Source organism: Brassica oleracea, chromosome C8, assembly GCF_000695525.1.
Source record: "Brassica oleracea var. oleracea cultivar TO1000 chromosome C8, BOL, whole genome shotgun sequence".
Lineage (NCBI taxonomy): Eukaryota > Viridiplantae > Streptophyta > Magnoliopsida > Brassicales > Brassicaceae > Brassica > Brassica oleracea.
This window is the reverse complement of record NC_027755.1, coordinates 19,596,660-19,613,542: the sequence shown is the minus strand read 5'-3', so window position 1 is coordinate 19,613,542 and position 16,883 is coordinate 19,596,660. Positions and strand designations below refer to the sequence as shown.

Below are 16,883 nucleotides of genomic sequence, written 5' to 3'. Positions count from 1 at the left end.
ATGGATCGGCCAGATCGAGACATAGGTTCATGATAACCATGTCTAGTACATTGTCCATAAGTACTTATTTTGTCCGATTAAAGTAAAGAGTTAACAGTAGACGATCACGTCTAGACTATGGACACATGCAAACACGATTTGCAAACACCCAATAGTGATCTCCGAGAACAATATGGTTCACATTATTTAGCACATATGCTTTACCGGGACACTCGATGTCAAGAGACATGAGAAACGACCTAAGAGGTCAAAGTGGTCTAGATACGGCTTAGAAATGAACTTGGCCGATTACTCCTTTCCTACATATACATGAAAGATCACGCACCAGATGCGTAGAATGTAGAAACCTACACTGAGGTTCACATCAGGGGGAGTAGTACGTGTTGTACTATTTTTCCTTCATCATGGTTTTGTCCCACTGGGTTTTTCTAATAAGGTTTTAATGAGGCAACATGAAGCGTACTACAAATCCTGTATAGTTATGGCATCCAAGGGGGAGTGTTATAAATCATGGAGTGGATTGCCATTAACCAGGCCCGGAGCGAGACCGGTCCAATACCTAGAAGATGGAGAGACGGCCGAAGCCCTAGAGAGAGGAGAGAGAGAGAGCCGAATTTAGGAGAGAGAGACGGCCACAAAGCTTGGAGAAAAGGAAACTCTTTCCTTTTCCTAGTAGATGTAATCTTTTCATTATTATGTATTAGTATTTTTCCTAATCCTAGTGTGTTTAGGTTTTGGATACTTTCCATTTATCTTCATCTTGTAATCCTTATATAAAGAAACCCCCTTAATCATTAATAAGAACACACAGAAATATTCAGTCTCTAAACACTCTATTTACAACAGGTACGATCATTTCTCAAAAGTTAGAGTCACAGAACTATTAATTAAATATCGGTTCTTTACCTAAAATAAATAAATTTTGAAGAAGATTATTTTCACGGTCGTTGCAAAGAAAACACAGTGATGTATAAACTTTTCATTATCTCTTAATTAGTCCACGAAACTTAAGACACTATCATGATCAGAACCAGGTTTTGGTGTAAATAGTAGGGTCAGAAACCAGGTTTGATTCAAGTAGGGTATATGAATCGGAAGAGTTCTAAAATCCAAACATAAATCTTAAAACACGTTTCAGAAAAGAAGAAGCTCACAACACAAAATAAAACACGTAACGTTTCATGCCAAGTTGCCAACGTAACATAGCTAAAAGATATCCACATTTATCTTTTTCTCTCTAACCATTTTTTTTTAATTTTTATTTTTTTGTGTGCACATCTCTATAACCATTATAGTTGTTGGGTTTTTGTCGTTGCAAAAATCATACACTACCATGCATTATAGAAAATTATCCCTTTGCTAGTTAACATGTAGTCTTTTCACGATGTGTAAAGCCTTTGTAGAAACACCTCACACAAAATGCCATATAATGCAACATGATTGAACAAGTTGGCTTTGGACGCTAATTAACAAAGATAAAGAACCCAAAAAATCTTCTGTAGTTCGTGGTTTGTGATTAGAAAAAAATGATTAGAAAAAACAAACAAGTCGACCAAAGAAAAAAAAGGGAAATTGGGGGCTATACACATGAAAAAAATGTAATTCACAAACTAGCGGTTTTACCTAACGGATATACACAACCTCATATATACATAATAATACTGTCACACCCCTGTCAATTGACCGGCTCATCTGCTAGAAGATAAATAAATCAAAAATAAAAGTTTTACTGCCCAAAGTAAATCGTGTCTTCTCCCATTCCACACAACTTCTCCTTCTCACTTTCTTCGTCGGTAGTTTCTGGAATTCGAAAGGACCTTGCCGCTGATCTGCTCCAACGGCTCGCCTCTGAATGCAATCAACTTTTCATCTCCGTCGTCCTCCCTTGTAATCGTCTTCGGTTTTACAGGCGTCGGTGGTTTTGTTTTGCGTTACGGTTTCGGCGGAGGGGAGTAACACCGCCGGCATCTCCAACTTCACAGAGTAGCGGTTTTCTCAGATCTTTGACAACGCTGTAAGTTATTTTGCTTTCTGATTCATCTCTGTTTCTCTGATTTTATTTTTTCGATCTTGTCAAAATTATGGTTTTTAATTGTTAAGTATGTATCATTGTTCCTGTTGGAAACCATTGTTTCGGTTACAAAATTCCATCGTCGCAGATCGGACTTTCTCAAATTTATTTAGGGTTCGAGTTTTCCCAGGTTGTGTGAGGGTTTCTTGAATTTGAATGGTTTCATATCGATGATGCAAACTATGTGGTGTAGTAATTTATACAAAGATGTATAGAATATCATTGCTTAGAATTGGCCTGTCAGTACACATAGTATGAAATTTCAGATCTGGTTTCCATTTGGAATGTAATAGTATTCGTATCCCATTCAATCATTCCATGTAGGATAGTATCACTTGCGATAATGTTTGATATGCTGCACTTTGTGTTTGGGTGTGGTTCAGTCTGATGTTCTTAATCTAAGTTATGCTTTATTTGGGGTTTTTGTCTCTGTGGTCCATAGTTCATGGTGTAGAAATATCGATTATTTTGTGGAATGCAATCTGCAACACATATATGTTACGTCTATGACCGCATCTGTATATTTCGTTGCTATGTGTCATAACAAGTGGAATAGTATGCGGTTCATATTATTCAATTTCACATGGAATCGTACATTCACATGATATGATGTTCCATTCGGTTGTCGGTTCTTACTCTGTTTAACTCATTATTCATTTCTATATTGCATATGACATTGTGAACCATCTTCACTCTTTGCCTCTCTTACTTTTCATTCTTCAGGTTTTGTATGGACAAGTTAGAGCTTCCGAGTGAAAATATCTTGGTAAATCGGGAGGTGTATGTGGCATCCTCCTACTCTTTCATATGTAATAGATGTCATCAACTTGTGTTAGGTGTTTAATGTCAAGTGTAGTTTTACCACTCCCCCATTAGATTTGTATCCAAGTAACATAGTATATGTTATATGGAATGGAACATTTAAAATAATAAATACATAGCACAATTATATGGAATAACATAATCGCATGAGATTGTACCTACGTTTCCCACTGCATATTCCATGTGGCTCATGAGGTTTATATTTTCATAAGATTTGGGTTCCCTATGTATTGGGGTTTATATTTCCCTAACTTGGGTGTAGTCTTTACTATCAAGTGTTCTATTACCAATACCATTAGCTTTGTATTTCGTGTTGGTCATGAGGAATATAAATACATGTTCCCAATAGTATGACATGTGGATTTAATTTCACAAAGAGCTCGGTTACCTATGTATGGGGGTTTATATTTCCTTAACTTGGGTTTAGTGTTTACTCTCAAATGTTCTATTACCATTCCCATTAGCTTTGTATTTCGTGTTGGTCATGAGGAATATAAATACATGTTCCCAATAGTATGACATGTGGATTTAATTTCACAAAGAGCTCGGTTACCTATGTATGGGGGTTTATATTTCCTTAACTTGGGTTTAGTGTTTGATGTCAAGTGTTCTATTATCATACCCATTAGTTTTGTATTTCATGTTGCTCATGAAGAATTTAAATATATTTCTCCACTATTATGGCAGGTGGATTTAATTTCAAAAAGATCTTGGTTCGGTTGCCTATGTATTGGGGTTTACGTTTCTCTAACTTGGGTTTAGTGATTACTATCAATTGTTCTATTACCATCCCCATTAGTTTTTTATTTCATGTGGCTCATTAGGAATGTAAATACATGTCTCCAATCTCCTATTAAATTACTTAAATATATACAGGATATACTATGCAACTAGTATATAATTAACATGGTAAATGTTACATGGAATAGTAGTTCTCAGGTAAATAACATAGTACATACTATTTGAAATATAACTTCTCACGTAATAGACGTTGTAAACCGTTCAGCAAACACAATGTGTGTCACTGACCCAAGCTCCAACAACCAGTAAAATCTAATTTCCACCACTCGTTCAACCAAAAACTTTGAATGAAACAACATGCTATAAATCATCCATTTTATATGAGGGTAGTTTCCATTCGACATGACTAAAATAGAATAGAATCTCTGTTTGTAATTTACTAATATAATCACGAACAAAGACGGTGAAGTGTGCAGTTAATATAATCATGAACAAAGACGGTGAAGTGTGCAGTTGGGGAGAGGCGATGATGTATTTAGTGCAATAAATTTGCAATTATGGGTTACAGCTCTTCTGTATTAAAGAGTAGGAGAAAGCCACATACAAAGGTAGATTTACTGAAGATATTTTTACTGTGGAGAGGTAAACGAGTGGTGAAAATTAGTACCGGTAATCTTAAATGATGTATTCAAAGCAAAACATAAATGATGTATTCCATATAATAATCATTGTAAATATATGTGAAGAAACTCAGAAGCAACAAAGTGAAAGAAGATAAAGATTCACTGTCTTGAAGAAAGGAGGAGGTAATTTCGTGTGAGAATATTCTAATAAACCGAGTTTCATAGGAAATTTACTCTTTTGATAGAATAATACTATTCTGAATCTGTAATGAAATACATTTTGAAATATAAATGGTTTCAATTGGAACTATATTTGTATTTATATTCTATCTAAAATACATAGTATGAAACTACAATTCTTAAATTCTTCGTTTGTTTAATATTGTTTCTTTTACACTTACGATTTTCATCTACTCCTCTCTCAGGATCTTTTCCTTCCTTTGATTTTGACTACGGTTCTTCGACGCGCTTCCTAAATTCTCTCATTGTTACTATGAGACACAAAACCACCACGTTGTTTGCTTTATGTGTTGGAACCGGTAACATGTTACTTAGAAGAGTATAGCCGGGTGGAATAAAGGCAAAAAAATAGTGGATAGATTATGTCAAAATCATGTCCATTTTTTCAATTTTTCACCGAAATGTGGTTATTACGCCAATTAGCCCGAAAAAAATATCAAAACAAAATGACAAAAGAAACAGAAAGAAAGAAATTAAAATATATGAAAAAGCAAAAATCAGTTCTGTAGTAAAATAGTACATAGTAATGAAAATATCTCAGAATCCCACGAGACTGGACTCTCTCTCTCTCTCATCCCTGATTACCGTTCCTCCTACGAACTGGAATCACAAAGCACCACGTGGCGTAATGGCAGGAGATAAAGTGCCCCCCGTCTTACTTAGATTACACGTGATTGTGTGAAGAAGAAGAAAAAGAGGCAAAGAGCGAAAGAAACTCACTCCCACTTTCAAAAAGATCTTTCTTTTGTGATTCACTCAACAGGTAAAACTGTTTTTCTTTTGAAATTTCACATTTCAATTTCGTTAGATTCTGCTAGTTTATCGGTGCTTCCGTTTTTTTTTAATTTTTTTTTAAATTTTGTGTTGATTGAAGTTGCTAATTGCGATTGCTCTGTACAAAGTTGTTCTCTTTGGTGACTCTCGTGTTGTTCGGCTTTGTTTTGATTTACGAAAGACGATTCCTTTCTTCTGTGTGTTATACTGCACTTGTTCCCATTAGCTCATCAAGCAACTACCATTACTGTAATTGTCAGTCAAAAAGAAACAAAAGTGTAAGTCTCTGTCTGATTCTTCCTTTTGTTAGTATAACAACTTGTTTCTTTAATCTATCTATTTATTGCAAAGCTTGATTCTTTTCTTGTTATTCTATCGTTTTTATATAAACCAAAACTTTAATTATCAGATCAAAGTGTGACAAGAAAGCAATGAGTAACTCCCTAGTAAATAACTTACTTAACCGGGCTTTGATTCGTCCTCCACATCATACCAAGCTCAACTCTTCTTGCCTTCCTGCTGTGGGGAAGATTGGCAGATCTAATCTGAGTACACAGTTATTCGGGAAAGGTCTTCATAAGTCTGCACAGAGGCTGCTCACTGATATAGGAAGGCCTGTCTCCTTTGTTACACGAGCTGTTCTTGCCATGGATCCTGCTTCTCAGGTAAAATTCTTTCTTGCCAACAGATGTTGAAATGCTTGTACATTGATTGAATCCATTATATGCTAAAAAAATGTTTCATCCTTTGAACAGGCAGTAGAGAAATTTAATCTTGACGGAAACATTGACTTACTGGTAAGTGTAACCTTTTTACAAACAATGGCTATTATCTTCTTGGCATTTGCATAGCCATAAAAAATTATTTGGTGTTAATTTTTATGAATGTAATTCACAATAGGTCGAAGTCAGTTCTACAAATGTTAGAGAAGTAAATATCCAAATAGCTCATACAAGCGACTCGTTGCTTCTACACTGGGGTGGAATACGTGACAACAAAGAGTATGTTCTCGTCAAATGATGTTCAACTTGCCTAGCTAATTGTTTTTGTTAACTTTCTTTCTTATTTTCTTTTTAGAAAATGGGTTTTACCTTCTCGCTCTCCGGATAGAACTATAAACTACAAGAACAGAGCGCTTAGAACTCCGTTTGTGAAAGTGAGTTTTTAAAATTCATTCCTCCACACACATTATTACACTGCTACTTGTGTAACTTAAAGATTTAAAAATGTTGCTTTGGGTTCTCATTCACAGTCCGGTGACAACTCTTACCTCAAACTAGAGATAGATGATCACGCCATACAAGCTATTGAGTTTCTTATATTTGACGAGAGTCGCAACAAATGGTGAGCTTGCTATTTAAACTAGAACATAGAGCTACCTAATTTTTTCATAATCCTAAGTCTTAACATATGCAGGTACAAAAACAACGGTCAAAATTTTCATATAAACTTACCAATGGGAAAGAATGTGGAGCACAACGTTTCTGTTCCTGAAGATCTTGTACAGATCCAAGCATATATTAGATGGGAACGTAATGGTAAACAAAATTACTCCCCTGAGAAAGAGAAGGTATGACTTTGTACCTATACAACTAAGGATATTTTTCTTTGTGCTTTTATAGTTAAGCGAGTAATTAGCCTCTGGTCTTTATAGGAGGAGTATGAAGCTGCTCGTGCGGAGCTAAGGGAGGAAATGATGAGAGGTGCTTCAGCGGAAGATCTTCGAAGGAAGCTGCTGAAGAAAGATGACACTAGTGACTCTCCGGAGTCTAAGGAGACTTCATCCAGTGAACAGAAGTCAGAGAAAAAAGTTTCCAAGCAACCGAAGCAGAAAAAACATTTCAGCACTGAGAAGATTCAGCGCAAAGGAAGGGACCTGAATAAGCTTATATGCAAGCACGCTGCTGATTCTGTTGAATCAAAATCCAAATCCTCAAGTGAACCACGGGCCTTAACGACTTTGGAGATGTATGCTAAAGCAAAGGAGGAACAAGAAAGTACTCCGGTCTTTAGCAAGAAAACGTTCAAGCTTGAAGGCAGCATGATCTTGGTCAGTTGAGAGTATCTATCTTGCGCTCTCTCTTTCTATTTCTGTTCGGTTTAGATATAAATCCAACAATCATGTTCTAATTGCAAGTCATTGTTCCCTTTTATTCAGGTTCTTGTCACTAAACTTTCCGGAAAGACTAAAATTCATCTGGCAACTGATTACAAAGAGAAGATTACTCTTCACTGGGCTTTATCTCAAAAGGGTGGAGAGTGGTTGGTAAGATTTTTCTTGTTTTTGTTTTAATTTCTCAATCATACTTATAAAGCATTTCTGGTTTGGTGTCTATTTTGACACTGTAGGACCCACCTTCAGATATACTGCCACCAAACTCTTTGCCAGTACGTGGTGCTGTTGATACACAACTCACCATTGCTTCAACAGATCTTCCTAGTCCGGTAATGACTATTGCAATCTATTATATCCTATAAGCCTAATAGCATTTGAATCCAGAGATGATATGTAAAAGCCTCATGTTAACCGTAGGTGCAAACTTTTGAGGTGGAAATAGAAGGAGACAGTTACAAGGGCATGCCATTTGTACTCAAGGCTGGTGAAAGATGGATCAAAAATAGTGGCAGAGACTTTTATGTGGACTTTGCTAAAGAAGAGAAACATGTTCAGAAGGTTCCTCTTCCTTCTCGGTCTTCTGAAAATCACTTTTAATTGGGTCTGTTGTCTTCTAGATACTTAATTTTAGTTTTTTCCATTTGAAAGGATTATGGTGATGGAAAAGGTACAGCCAAGAATTTACTGGATAGAATCGCAAATCTGGAGAGTGAGGCTCAAAAGTCTTTCATGCATCGGTCAGTTTTATGGTCAAAGCATTCTGGTTCTTAATATTTTCTGCTAACTTTCCACAATGACTAAATTTATATTCTCAGTCATACATCTCTTTTGTGCATGAAGTGATATGCAACTTCAGGAAAACACTCTCGACTTTAATGATGGGTCAATCTTGTTTTTTTTTTGTTGTATTCTTAGATTCAACATTGCAGCAGATCTTGTGAACGAAGCAAAAAATGCTGGTCAACTGGGCTTTGCAGGGATCCTAGTCTGGATGAGGTTTATGGCTACAAGACAGCTTGTATGGAACAAAAACTATAATGTTAAGCCAAGGTACAGTTCAAAGAATGTGATTAGTAATCTAATTTCTAGATTCTGTCCACATTTGCAAAAGATATCTTCATTTTTACAGCGTCCTTCAGCAAATTACACAACTCACTATTTTATTGCAGGGAGATAAGCAAAGCGCAGGATAGGTTGACTGATGTTCTACAGGAAGTTTATGCAAGTTATCCAGAGTACAGAGAACTTTTGCGGATGATAATGTCTACCGTTGGTCGAGGCGGTGAAGGAGATGTTGGGCAACGAATCCGAGACGAAATTCTAGTCATCCAGGTTGGTCTTTATAATCTTTTCAAAAAGATATTTAAGGTAATAAGATGAAAAGTTTGGCATATCAAGATGGGATGGGATGAGTTTTTTATTTATTTGAAAAATGATTAGTAAACTTTTTAGTTGTTGAGTGAGTGAAGTTCCTGTTTGCAGAGGAATAATGACTGCGCGGGTGGAATGATGGAGGAATGGCATCAGAAGTTGCATAACAACACTAGTCCAGATGATGTTGTCATCTGTCAGGTATTTGACGTTTAATTAACAATAATAGTTCATGATTCCAGTTCTACAGTCTCTGTCTTTTTTTTTTTTTGACACTTTTATTGATGTAGGCTTTGATGGATTATGTGAAAAGTGACTTTGACATGAGTGTTTACTGGAAGACTTTGAACGAAAATGGCATAACCAAAGAGCGACTTTTGAGTTATGATCGTGCCATACACTCTGAACCAAGTTTTAGAAGAGAACAAAAAGATGGTCTTCTCCGTGATCTTGGACACTACATGAGGACTTTAAAGGTTGATTCCCCAATTTTCTTGCACCTTTCTTCTAAAAACTTGGTCTAATTTGTGGTCTTTTTTATATTGTTTAGGCTGTTCATTCAGGGGCAGACCTGGAATCAGCTATACAAAATTGCATGGGCTACCAAGATGATGTAATGCTGTTATACTGAAACTTTATAGTTAATGATTCTTCTTGGAAATTGGCAACTGAAACATTTGTGTTGTCCTTCAGGGAGAAGGTTTCATGGTTGGGGTGCAGATAAATCCTGTATCAGGATTGCCTTCTGGATATCCAGTACACCTTTCCTCTCATCTTCCTTACACATTTCAAGAATTTAAAATGCCTGTTCAAATCAGTACAACTTACACTTTGTTGGCATGTTCTTCAACAGGACTTGCTTCGTTTCGTCCTACAACATGTTGAAGAAAAGAATGTTGAGCCACTTCTTGAGGTGTTATGTTTTCTTATCTACCATGTCGATTATTATTTTACTACTAATTTGGCCTCTTCGTATACTTACCATGAGAAGGAATATTGGTGTAGGGCTTGCTCGAAGCTCGTCAAGAGCTAAGGCCACTTCTGCTGAAGTCTCATGACCGCCTCAAGGATCTATTATTCTTGGACCTGGCTCTCGATTCTACTGTCAGAACAGCTATTGAAAGAGGATATGAGCAATTGAATGATGCTGGACCTGAGGTAAATGGATTCATTCTTCTTTCATGATAAAATTGTTCTTGAACATAATGTTTCAACAGTTTCATATGCTTCTTTTTCACTATTCTGCTTTTATTATATAATGCTTTTGTGTTGCAGAAAATTATGTACTTCATCAGCCTCGTTCTTGAAAATCTTGCCCTTTCGTCAGATGACAATGAAGATCTTATCTACTGCTTGAAGGTGAGTTATTCAGTGACTTTGCCCATGTTTGCTATAGAACATTATCTATAGACTGGTTTCATCAAGATCTTGCATTCTTGGCTTCCTTATATAGTCTATGTTACCTAGTTCTTCCTAATGACTAAAGGTCCATGGTCCAAAATGTGAAGAATTTAGAAAAGATGCATGATTATGTTCTACTGGTTTTGCAGGGATGGCAATTTGCCCTCAACATGTTCAAGAGCAAAAAAGATCATTGGGCACTGTATGCAAAATCTGTTCTTGACAGAAGCCGACTGGCACTTCAAAGCAAAGCTGAGAGGTACCTTGAAATTTTGCAACCATCGGCTGAGTATCTTGGATCTTGTCTTGGAGTCGATCAATGGGCTGTAAGCTACACTTCCTGTGACTAAAACCATCCTTCTTTCTCATCCATTATTTTATATATTTCCCTCGAACCATTGTAAACAGGTTAGCATATTTACTGAAGAGATCATTCGAGCCGGATCTGCTGCAGCGTTGTCATCACTTGTTAACCGACTCGACCCAGTTCTTAGGAAGACTGCCAACTTGGGAAGGTTAGATGGCCAAACAGTTATCTGACTGATTAGAAAATTGTAATCTAATGTACATTCGTTTTCTCTTTGATCAGTTGGCAGGTTATAAGTCCTGTAGAGGTCGTTGGATACGTCACTGTTGTGGATGAATTGCTCACTGTACAGAACAAAACCTACGACAGACCTACGATCATAGTTGCGAAAAGAGTGAGAGGAGAGGAGGAGATTCCTGATGGTGCTGTTGCAGTACTGACACCTGACATGCCTGATGTACTATCTCATGTCTCTGTCCGAGCAAGAAATGGAAAGGTTAAAAAAAAATGTCACCATGTTGTTACCAAATTGTTATTGATGCTTGTTGTTTTGTTCATTCAACTTTGTCTGGATTCCACTTGCAGATCTGCTTTGCCACATGTTTTGATTCTGGGATCTTATCTGATCTCCAAGCAATGGATGGGAAAGTGCTGAGCCTAAAGCCAACCTCTGCAGATGTGGTCTATAGGTGATTATACTTGTGCTTGATAGTGTTATTATGTTGAACTCTTTTAATTTTATTCTTTTGCTTGTTTTTGGCTCTACTCAGAGAGGTGAATGATAGTGAAGTTTCGAGTCAAAGTTCAGACAACTTAGAAGATGTCCCTCCTCCAAGCATTTCCTTGGTCAAGAAGCAGTTTGTGGGTAGATATGCTATATCGTCTGAGGAGTTCACTAATGACTTGGTTAGTGTGTAAAACGTTATTGGATTTTTACTTTCCTCATCTTTGTATCTTTTTATTATATTTTGGTCTTTGTATAGTAAAGATACACTTCCCTTTATCTTTTTCTAGGTTGGTGCTAAATCAAGGAATATTGGATACCTGAAAGGGAAAGTTCCTTCTTGGGTTGGTATCCCAACTTCAGTTGCGCTGCCATTTGGTGTTTTTGAGAAGGTTCTCTCCGAAAAGGCGAATCAGGTACGGTTGCATAGTTCCAATGCTTCTTAGGATTTCTAGGGAATTTCTTAGAATGTTTCTTTTATGAGGTCCTCTCCACAAGCTATGGTGCATTGGTGTGCATGACTAATGAGTATCATGAAGTTGTCGCTGTTAAGACCAAATATATCTTGAGACTCTTATTTTTCATGATTATCTCAACCTACTTCCGAGTCACTCTCTCTCTCTCCCTCTTCATGTGGCAGGCGGTGAGCGAGAAATTGCAAGTATTGAAGAAAAGTCTTGATGAGGGAGACCAAGGTGCTCTTGGAGAAATCCGTAAGACAGTGTTGGGACTAGTCGCACCCTCAGAACTGGTATGTCATATTGTTTCTTTTTGTTAGAACCGTGGGACACAATTAACTATATTCATTGCTAAGAGAAGTGTGCCTATGTAATGGTTATGGTGCTCAGGTTGAGGAACTGAAAAGAACTATGAAAAGTTCTGACATGCCATGGCCGGGTGATGAAGGTGAACAGAGATGGGAGCAAGCTTGGTCAGCCATAAAAAAGGTCAAATCTTAGTATAAGCTACATTACATTGCCGCTTAACCTTAAATATGTCAAATCTCACTAACCGGCTATTTAAAATCTCAGGTATGGGCTTCAAAATGGAACGAGAGAGCGTACTTCAGCACAAAGAAAGTAAAACTGGATCATGACTATCTCTGCATGGCTGTTTTGGTCCAAGAAGTCATCAATGCTGACTACGCATTCGTCATTCACACAACCAACCCATCTTCTGGAGACTCATCAGAGATTTACGCTGAGGTAAAAAAATCTTTATTTCCCCTTCATCTTTACTCCTAAACCTAGGCCTGAGATTTTGAACCAAACGAACCAAAATTTCGGTTAGTTCGGTTTGATTCGGTAAGTGTTTTTTATAAAATTGGTTTTCGTTTCGGTTTGGTTTGGTTACTCTGGTTTTCTTCTTTAAAAATATTTATATCCAAACCATACAAAAACCCGAACCGAACTAAGCAAATTTCAAACCGAGATAACCGAAATTAGCTAAATTTATTCGAAGTTTTAACAAAATTAAACTAAAATCTAGCCGAAATCAAAAACTTCGGTAGGATTTTCAAAACTGAACAAACCACCAATCCGAACCAAACTTTATTTCGGGTTAATTAGATAAGATTTATGTTGAACCGAACTAAGTGAAAGCCGAACCAAATAACCTGAACTAACCAAAATTGCAGGCCTACCTAAACCCTTGTGAACCGGTGCTTTGTCCAACTTCGCCTGACTGTTACTTTTTTGGTTTCAGGTTGTCAAAGGCCTTGGTGAAACTCTTGTAGGAGCATATCCAGGTCGGTCTCTGAGTTTCATCTGCAAGAAAAACAACCTTGATTCGCCTCTGGTACTAAAACCTAACCACTGTTTTTTATAATGTGTGCAAACTGTGTCCTCTTAAAATGATTCAAGCTGATGAGGTTTAAAACATCATTCCAGTTGCTAGGTTACCCAAGCAAACCCATTGGACTGTTCATAAGACGCTCCATCATCTTCAGATCCGATTCTAACGGAGAAGATCTCGAAGGCTATGCAGGTGCAGGTCTCTACGACAGGTAACTAAACCTCTTGTCATTGTCTTGGTTTCATCATTGTAGAAATACTTGAGTAGCAATGAACCTTCTTCTTCCTGGTTTTTTTGGGCAGTGTACCAATGGACGAGGAAGACAAAGTCGTGCTCGATTACACAACGGATCCTCTCATCACTGACGAGAGCTTCCAAAAAAAGATCCTCTCAGACATTGCACGCGCAGGAGATGCCATCGAGAAACTGTATGGAACTCCACAGGATATTGAAGGTGTGATCAGACACGGGAAGCTCTATGTCGTCCAGACACGACCACAAGTGTGATCAAATTCTCTGACCATCTCAATGTGTACGTTACGTTATTTGTCCAGTGAACTTCTTTACTCTATAAGCAAAGAGTGTAAAGCATAAAAGCGTATAGATTAAGAAATGTGTAGCACAAAAACATTATTTGGCATTACCATTAAGATGTAAGCAAAAAAACTGTAATTGGAGTTGAAAACTTCTTCGGCTTTTGCTTTCTCGTAGTTTCTTCAAGCTTAGTACTACTCAAAACTGCTTATCGTTTCAGTGGTCGGGCGAGAGACTACTTGAAGTTTGCATATATGGGTTAGTTACTCCAAGTGTTATTCCGATTCCAGATATATTATACGACATAATTAATAAAGAAAGTTGTATAAAATGCAAAATTTATTTTATTTTCTTCCCGGATATTTAAGGTTACATGACCGCAATTTGGCAACGTCCACGAAATATTTTTGAAGATGATCAAATAAAGACGGAATTAGTATCATCATATGAATGTAAAATAAACATAATCGTATATTTGAAAATTGTGGTATTCACGTTAAATATGAGGTAATAACTTAGGCTAATGACTAACTGAGTTAGGCCTGTGCACTATTACTTGATACCCGGCTTATTGATACCCGGCTTATACTTGCTACTTGACTCGGTTCAGTTTGAAAAAACCAGTATTTGCTACAATCAAGTCGAGTAACAAGTAAATAGATTCTATTACAAGTCAAGTAACAAATATATTTTTATTTTTAGCTACTTGGCTTGTTACTTGACTTGTTAGTATCCTCTACTTGTTCTTTTACTTGTTATATATTATTTAGTTTATTAAATATTTGATATCTATTTTATTAGTTAATTAAAATTTGATGTATTATATATGTCTATCAAAACTAAAAGAATTGTGTTTAAATATCAATACCCAACATTACTAAACTATTGGGGTAGTACTAACCGATTTAGCCCAACGTAAATCTGATGTTTATGTATAGAGCTGTAAAAGTAAAACTATGTGTTTTAACTTCAAATAGTCAAGGAAAATAGATTAAGTAATCGAAAAGATCAAGTTTCAAATTAAGTCAAATAAAAGATAAAATCAAGTAATAAACCAAATCAAATAATTTACAAGTATTAATTTTTTTTTGCAGGTACTTGATACATCGAGTACTTGTTCAGAACAAGTCAAATACAAGTAACAAATACAACTACTTGAACAAACCAAGTCGGGTAACAAGTACCTAAAAAATACCGGGTACTTGACCCGTGCCCAGGCCTAAACTGAGTTGGTTTTGAATCTTACGCAAAACAAAAGAAGGATTAGTATGAATTATCGTTTGTTCTTGCTCAATGCGTAACTACTGTACGCTTATGTACTACCCACAGTTATATCCATTAATTGCGGATAGTAATTATGTCCATCAATATTAGACATACATTAAGATTGTCTACCATGTAATCAACGAAAAAGTACTAAAGATGATGAAACACTTAACTATATACTCCCTCTGGTTCTAATCCTAAATAGTTTTGCTTAAAAGCACGAATATTTAGAAAATTGTCATTTAAAAGAATATATCATTTAACCAATTAATTCAACCAATTATTAAAAACCTAACATTATTTCATTGGTCACACAATATCCAATAAATGAAAAAGATGCATTTAAATATGTAAACTATTTATATTGTGAAACAAACTCTTTTTGCTAAAATTACTTACATTTAGAAACGGAGGAAGTATGTATCACTTACTCCCTCTGTATCATTTTAGTTGGTGTTTAAGGTTTTTATATAAAGATTAAGAAAGTACAAAGTAGTTTATCTTGGTTACATAAAAATAACATTAAATAAAATAAGTTTAACCAATAAGAAAAAAATACAATATTTTATAATTGGTCACAACTTTTTAATGACATTAAATTTTATCTAGAATAATGAGAACATCGTATAATATGAAACAAAATTAAAATCCCTAAACACTACTTAAAGTGATACGGAGGAAGTATATACGTATTCATATTAATTTTTTTAATTATGTACCATTTAGTTCCATGTAACAATATACTACTACGGAAACATAGATAATTGTTGTAAACGAATGGGAAATTTTTCTGTGTATTATTAATGAACAATAGAGGTTCCTTATATAAGGATTACAAAGTATAAGAAAAAAGAAATTATCCAAAACCTAATACAACATGAAATAGGAAAAGATCTAAAACAGATAAATGGAAAACGTCCTAAGACTAAAGTCGGCCAAGAGCCAATTCTCTCTCCTCGGACGACCGCCTCTCTCTCTCCTCCTTTGGCCACGGATTGGGCCTTGTCTTGGTCATTGGTTATGGGCCATCCACTCTAATGATTTATAACACTCCTCCTTGGATGTCATAACCATATGGGTTTGTATCATGCACTACGTTGCCTCATTAAAACCTCTCTAGGAAAACCAAGAACCCAAGATGGGAAAAAATGGAAACCGTAGACAGGAAAAAGAGTACAACACATGACACTCCCCCTGATGAAGGCATCACTGAAGATCCTTCAACTGGCGCATTCCTATCTGATGAACCAGCTTCCTGAACGTTGAGGTTGGCAAAGACTTAGTGAACAGATCGGCCGAATTATCACTGGACCGTACCTGAACCACTTCAACTTCTTTAGCCTTCTGCAGGTCGTGTGTGAAGAAGAACTTAGGCAAGATGTGTTTTGTTCTATCTCCCTTAACGTATCCATCTTTTCCCCCGGCCAGGCCACTCTCTTTAAGGATATGGCCGGTCATGTTCCTCAACCACACAAGCTCTCGGCTTGCTTCATACATGGCTATGATCTAGGCATGATTAGATGATGTTGCCACTAAGGTTTGTTTTGTGGACCGCCAACTTACTGCAGCCCCACTGTGTATAAACACATAATATGTCTGAGATCTAGCATTGTGTGGGTCAGATAAGTACCCAGCATCTGCATACCCGACCAAGCTATCTCATGGTCGGCTCATATAGAACAATCTGAGGCCGGTTGTTCCTTGCAGATATCTGAACAGATGTTTTATTTCGTTCCAGTGCCTAAGTGTTGGACATGAACTGAATCTAGACAGTAAACTCACGGCAAAACTGATGTCCGGTCTAGTATGACTAGCCAAATACATTAAGGCTCCAATGGCACTTAGATAAGGTATTTCCGGCCCGAGCATATCCTCGTCCGGCTTCCTTGGTCCGAATGAATCCTTCTCAAGGTCTAAGGACCTCATGACCATAGGACTTGACAAGGAATGAGCCTTGTCCATATTAAAGTGCTTGAGTATCTTTTATGTATATGTCTTTTGATGCACAAGGATTCCATTATCCACATACTCAAATTGCAGTCCCAAACAGAACTTAGTTTTTCCTAAGTCTTTCATTTCGAATTCTTTCTTTAGACATT

At 36.6% G+C, this 16,883-nt stretch overlaps 1 protein-coding gene across 4 annotated transcripts; it reads left to right on the top strand.

Moving 5' to 3' along the window:
- The first annotated feature begins 5,030 nt into the window (after window positions 1-5,030).
- LOC106311771 (alpha-glucan water dikinase 1, chloroplastic) lies at window positions 5,031-13,689 on the top strand. 4 transcript variants are annotated; one of them, XM_013749050.1, is made up of 34 exons: window positions 5,045-5,260; window positions 5,453-5,549; window positions 5,681-5,936; window positions 6,027-6,068; window positions 6,172-6,272; window positions 6,349-6,427; window positions 6,524-6,615; window positions 6,688-6,841; window positions 6,926-7,321; window positions 7,430-7,537; window positions 7,621-7,716; window positions 7,805-7,945; window positions 8,036-8,124; window positions 8,303-8,437; window positions 8,557-8,719; window positions 8,870-8,959; window positions 9,049-9,234; window positions 9,309-9,371; window positions 9,452-9,514; window positions 9,612-9,671; window positions 9,764-9,916; window positions 10,034-10,117; window positions 10,309-10,485; window positions 10,568-10,674; window positions 10,749-10,962; window positions 11,052-11,155; window positions 11,237-11,372; window positions 11,481-11,606; window positions 11,831-11,941; window positions 12,039-12,137; window positions 12,222-12,395; window positions 12,895-12,987; window positions 13,080-13,195; window positions 13,287-13,689. In XM_013749050.1, exons 3-34 carry the CDS (start codon window positions 5,703-5,705, stop codon window positions 13,489-13,491), a joined length of 4,191 nt encoding a protein of 1,396 aa, XP_013604504.1. In that variant the 5' UTR covers window positions 5,045-5,260; window positions 5,453-5,549; window positions 5,681-5,702; the 3' UTR covers window positions 13,492-13,689. The 4 variants fall into 4 exon arrangements, with proteins under 4 accessions (XP_013604505.1, XP_013604504.1, XP_013604503.1 ...); XM_013749049.1 differs by having other exon boundaries at window positions 5,372-5,549; XM_013749051.1 differs by lacking the exon at window positions 5,453-5,549 and having other exon boundaries at window positions 5,031-5,260.
- Window positions 13,690-16,883: the final 3,194 nt, after the last annotated feature.

Bases quoted from the DNA above. Each gene is read 5' to 3' on its own strand.
- LOC106311771 (XM_013749051.1), top strand. From the start codon at position 5,703: ATGAGTAACTCCCTAGTAAATAACTTACTTAACCGGGCTTTGATTCGT. The intron at 7,538-7,620 runs GTAAGATTTTTC...TTGACACTGTAG, and splicing joins AAAAGGGTGGAGAGTGGTTG to GACCCACCTTCAGATATACT. The intron at 11,942-12,038 runs GTATGTCATATT...TATGGTGCTCAG, and splicing joins TAGTCGCACCCTCAGAACTG to GTTGAGGAACTGAAAAGAAC.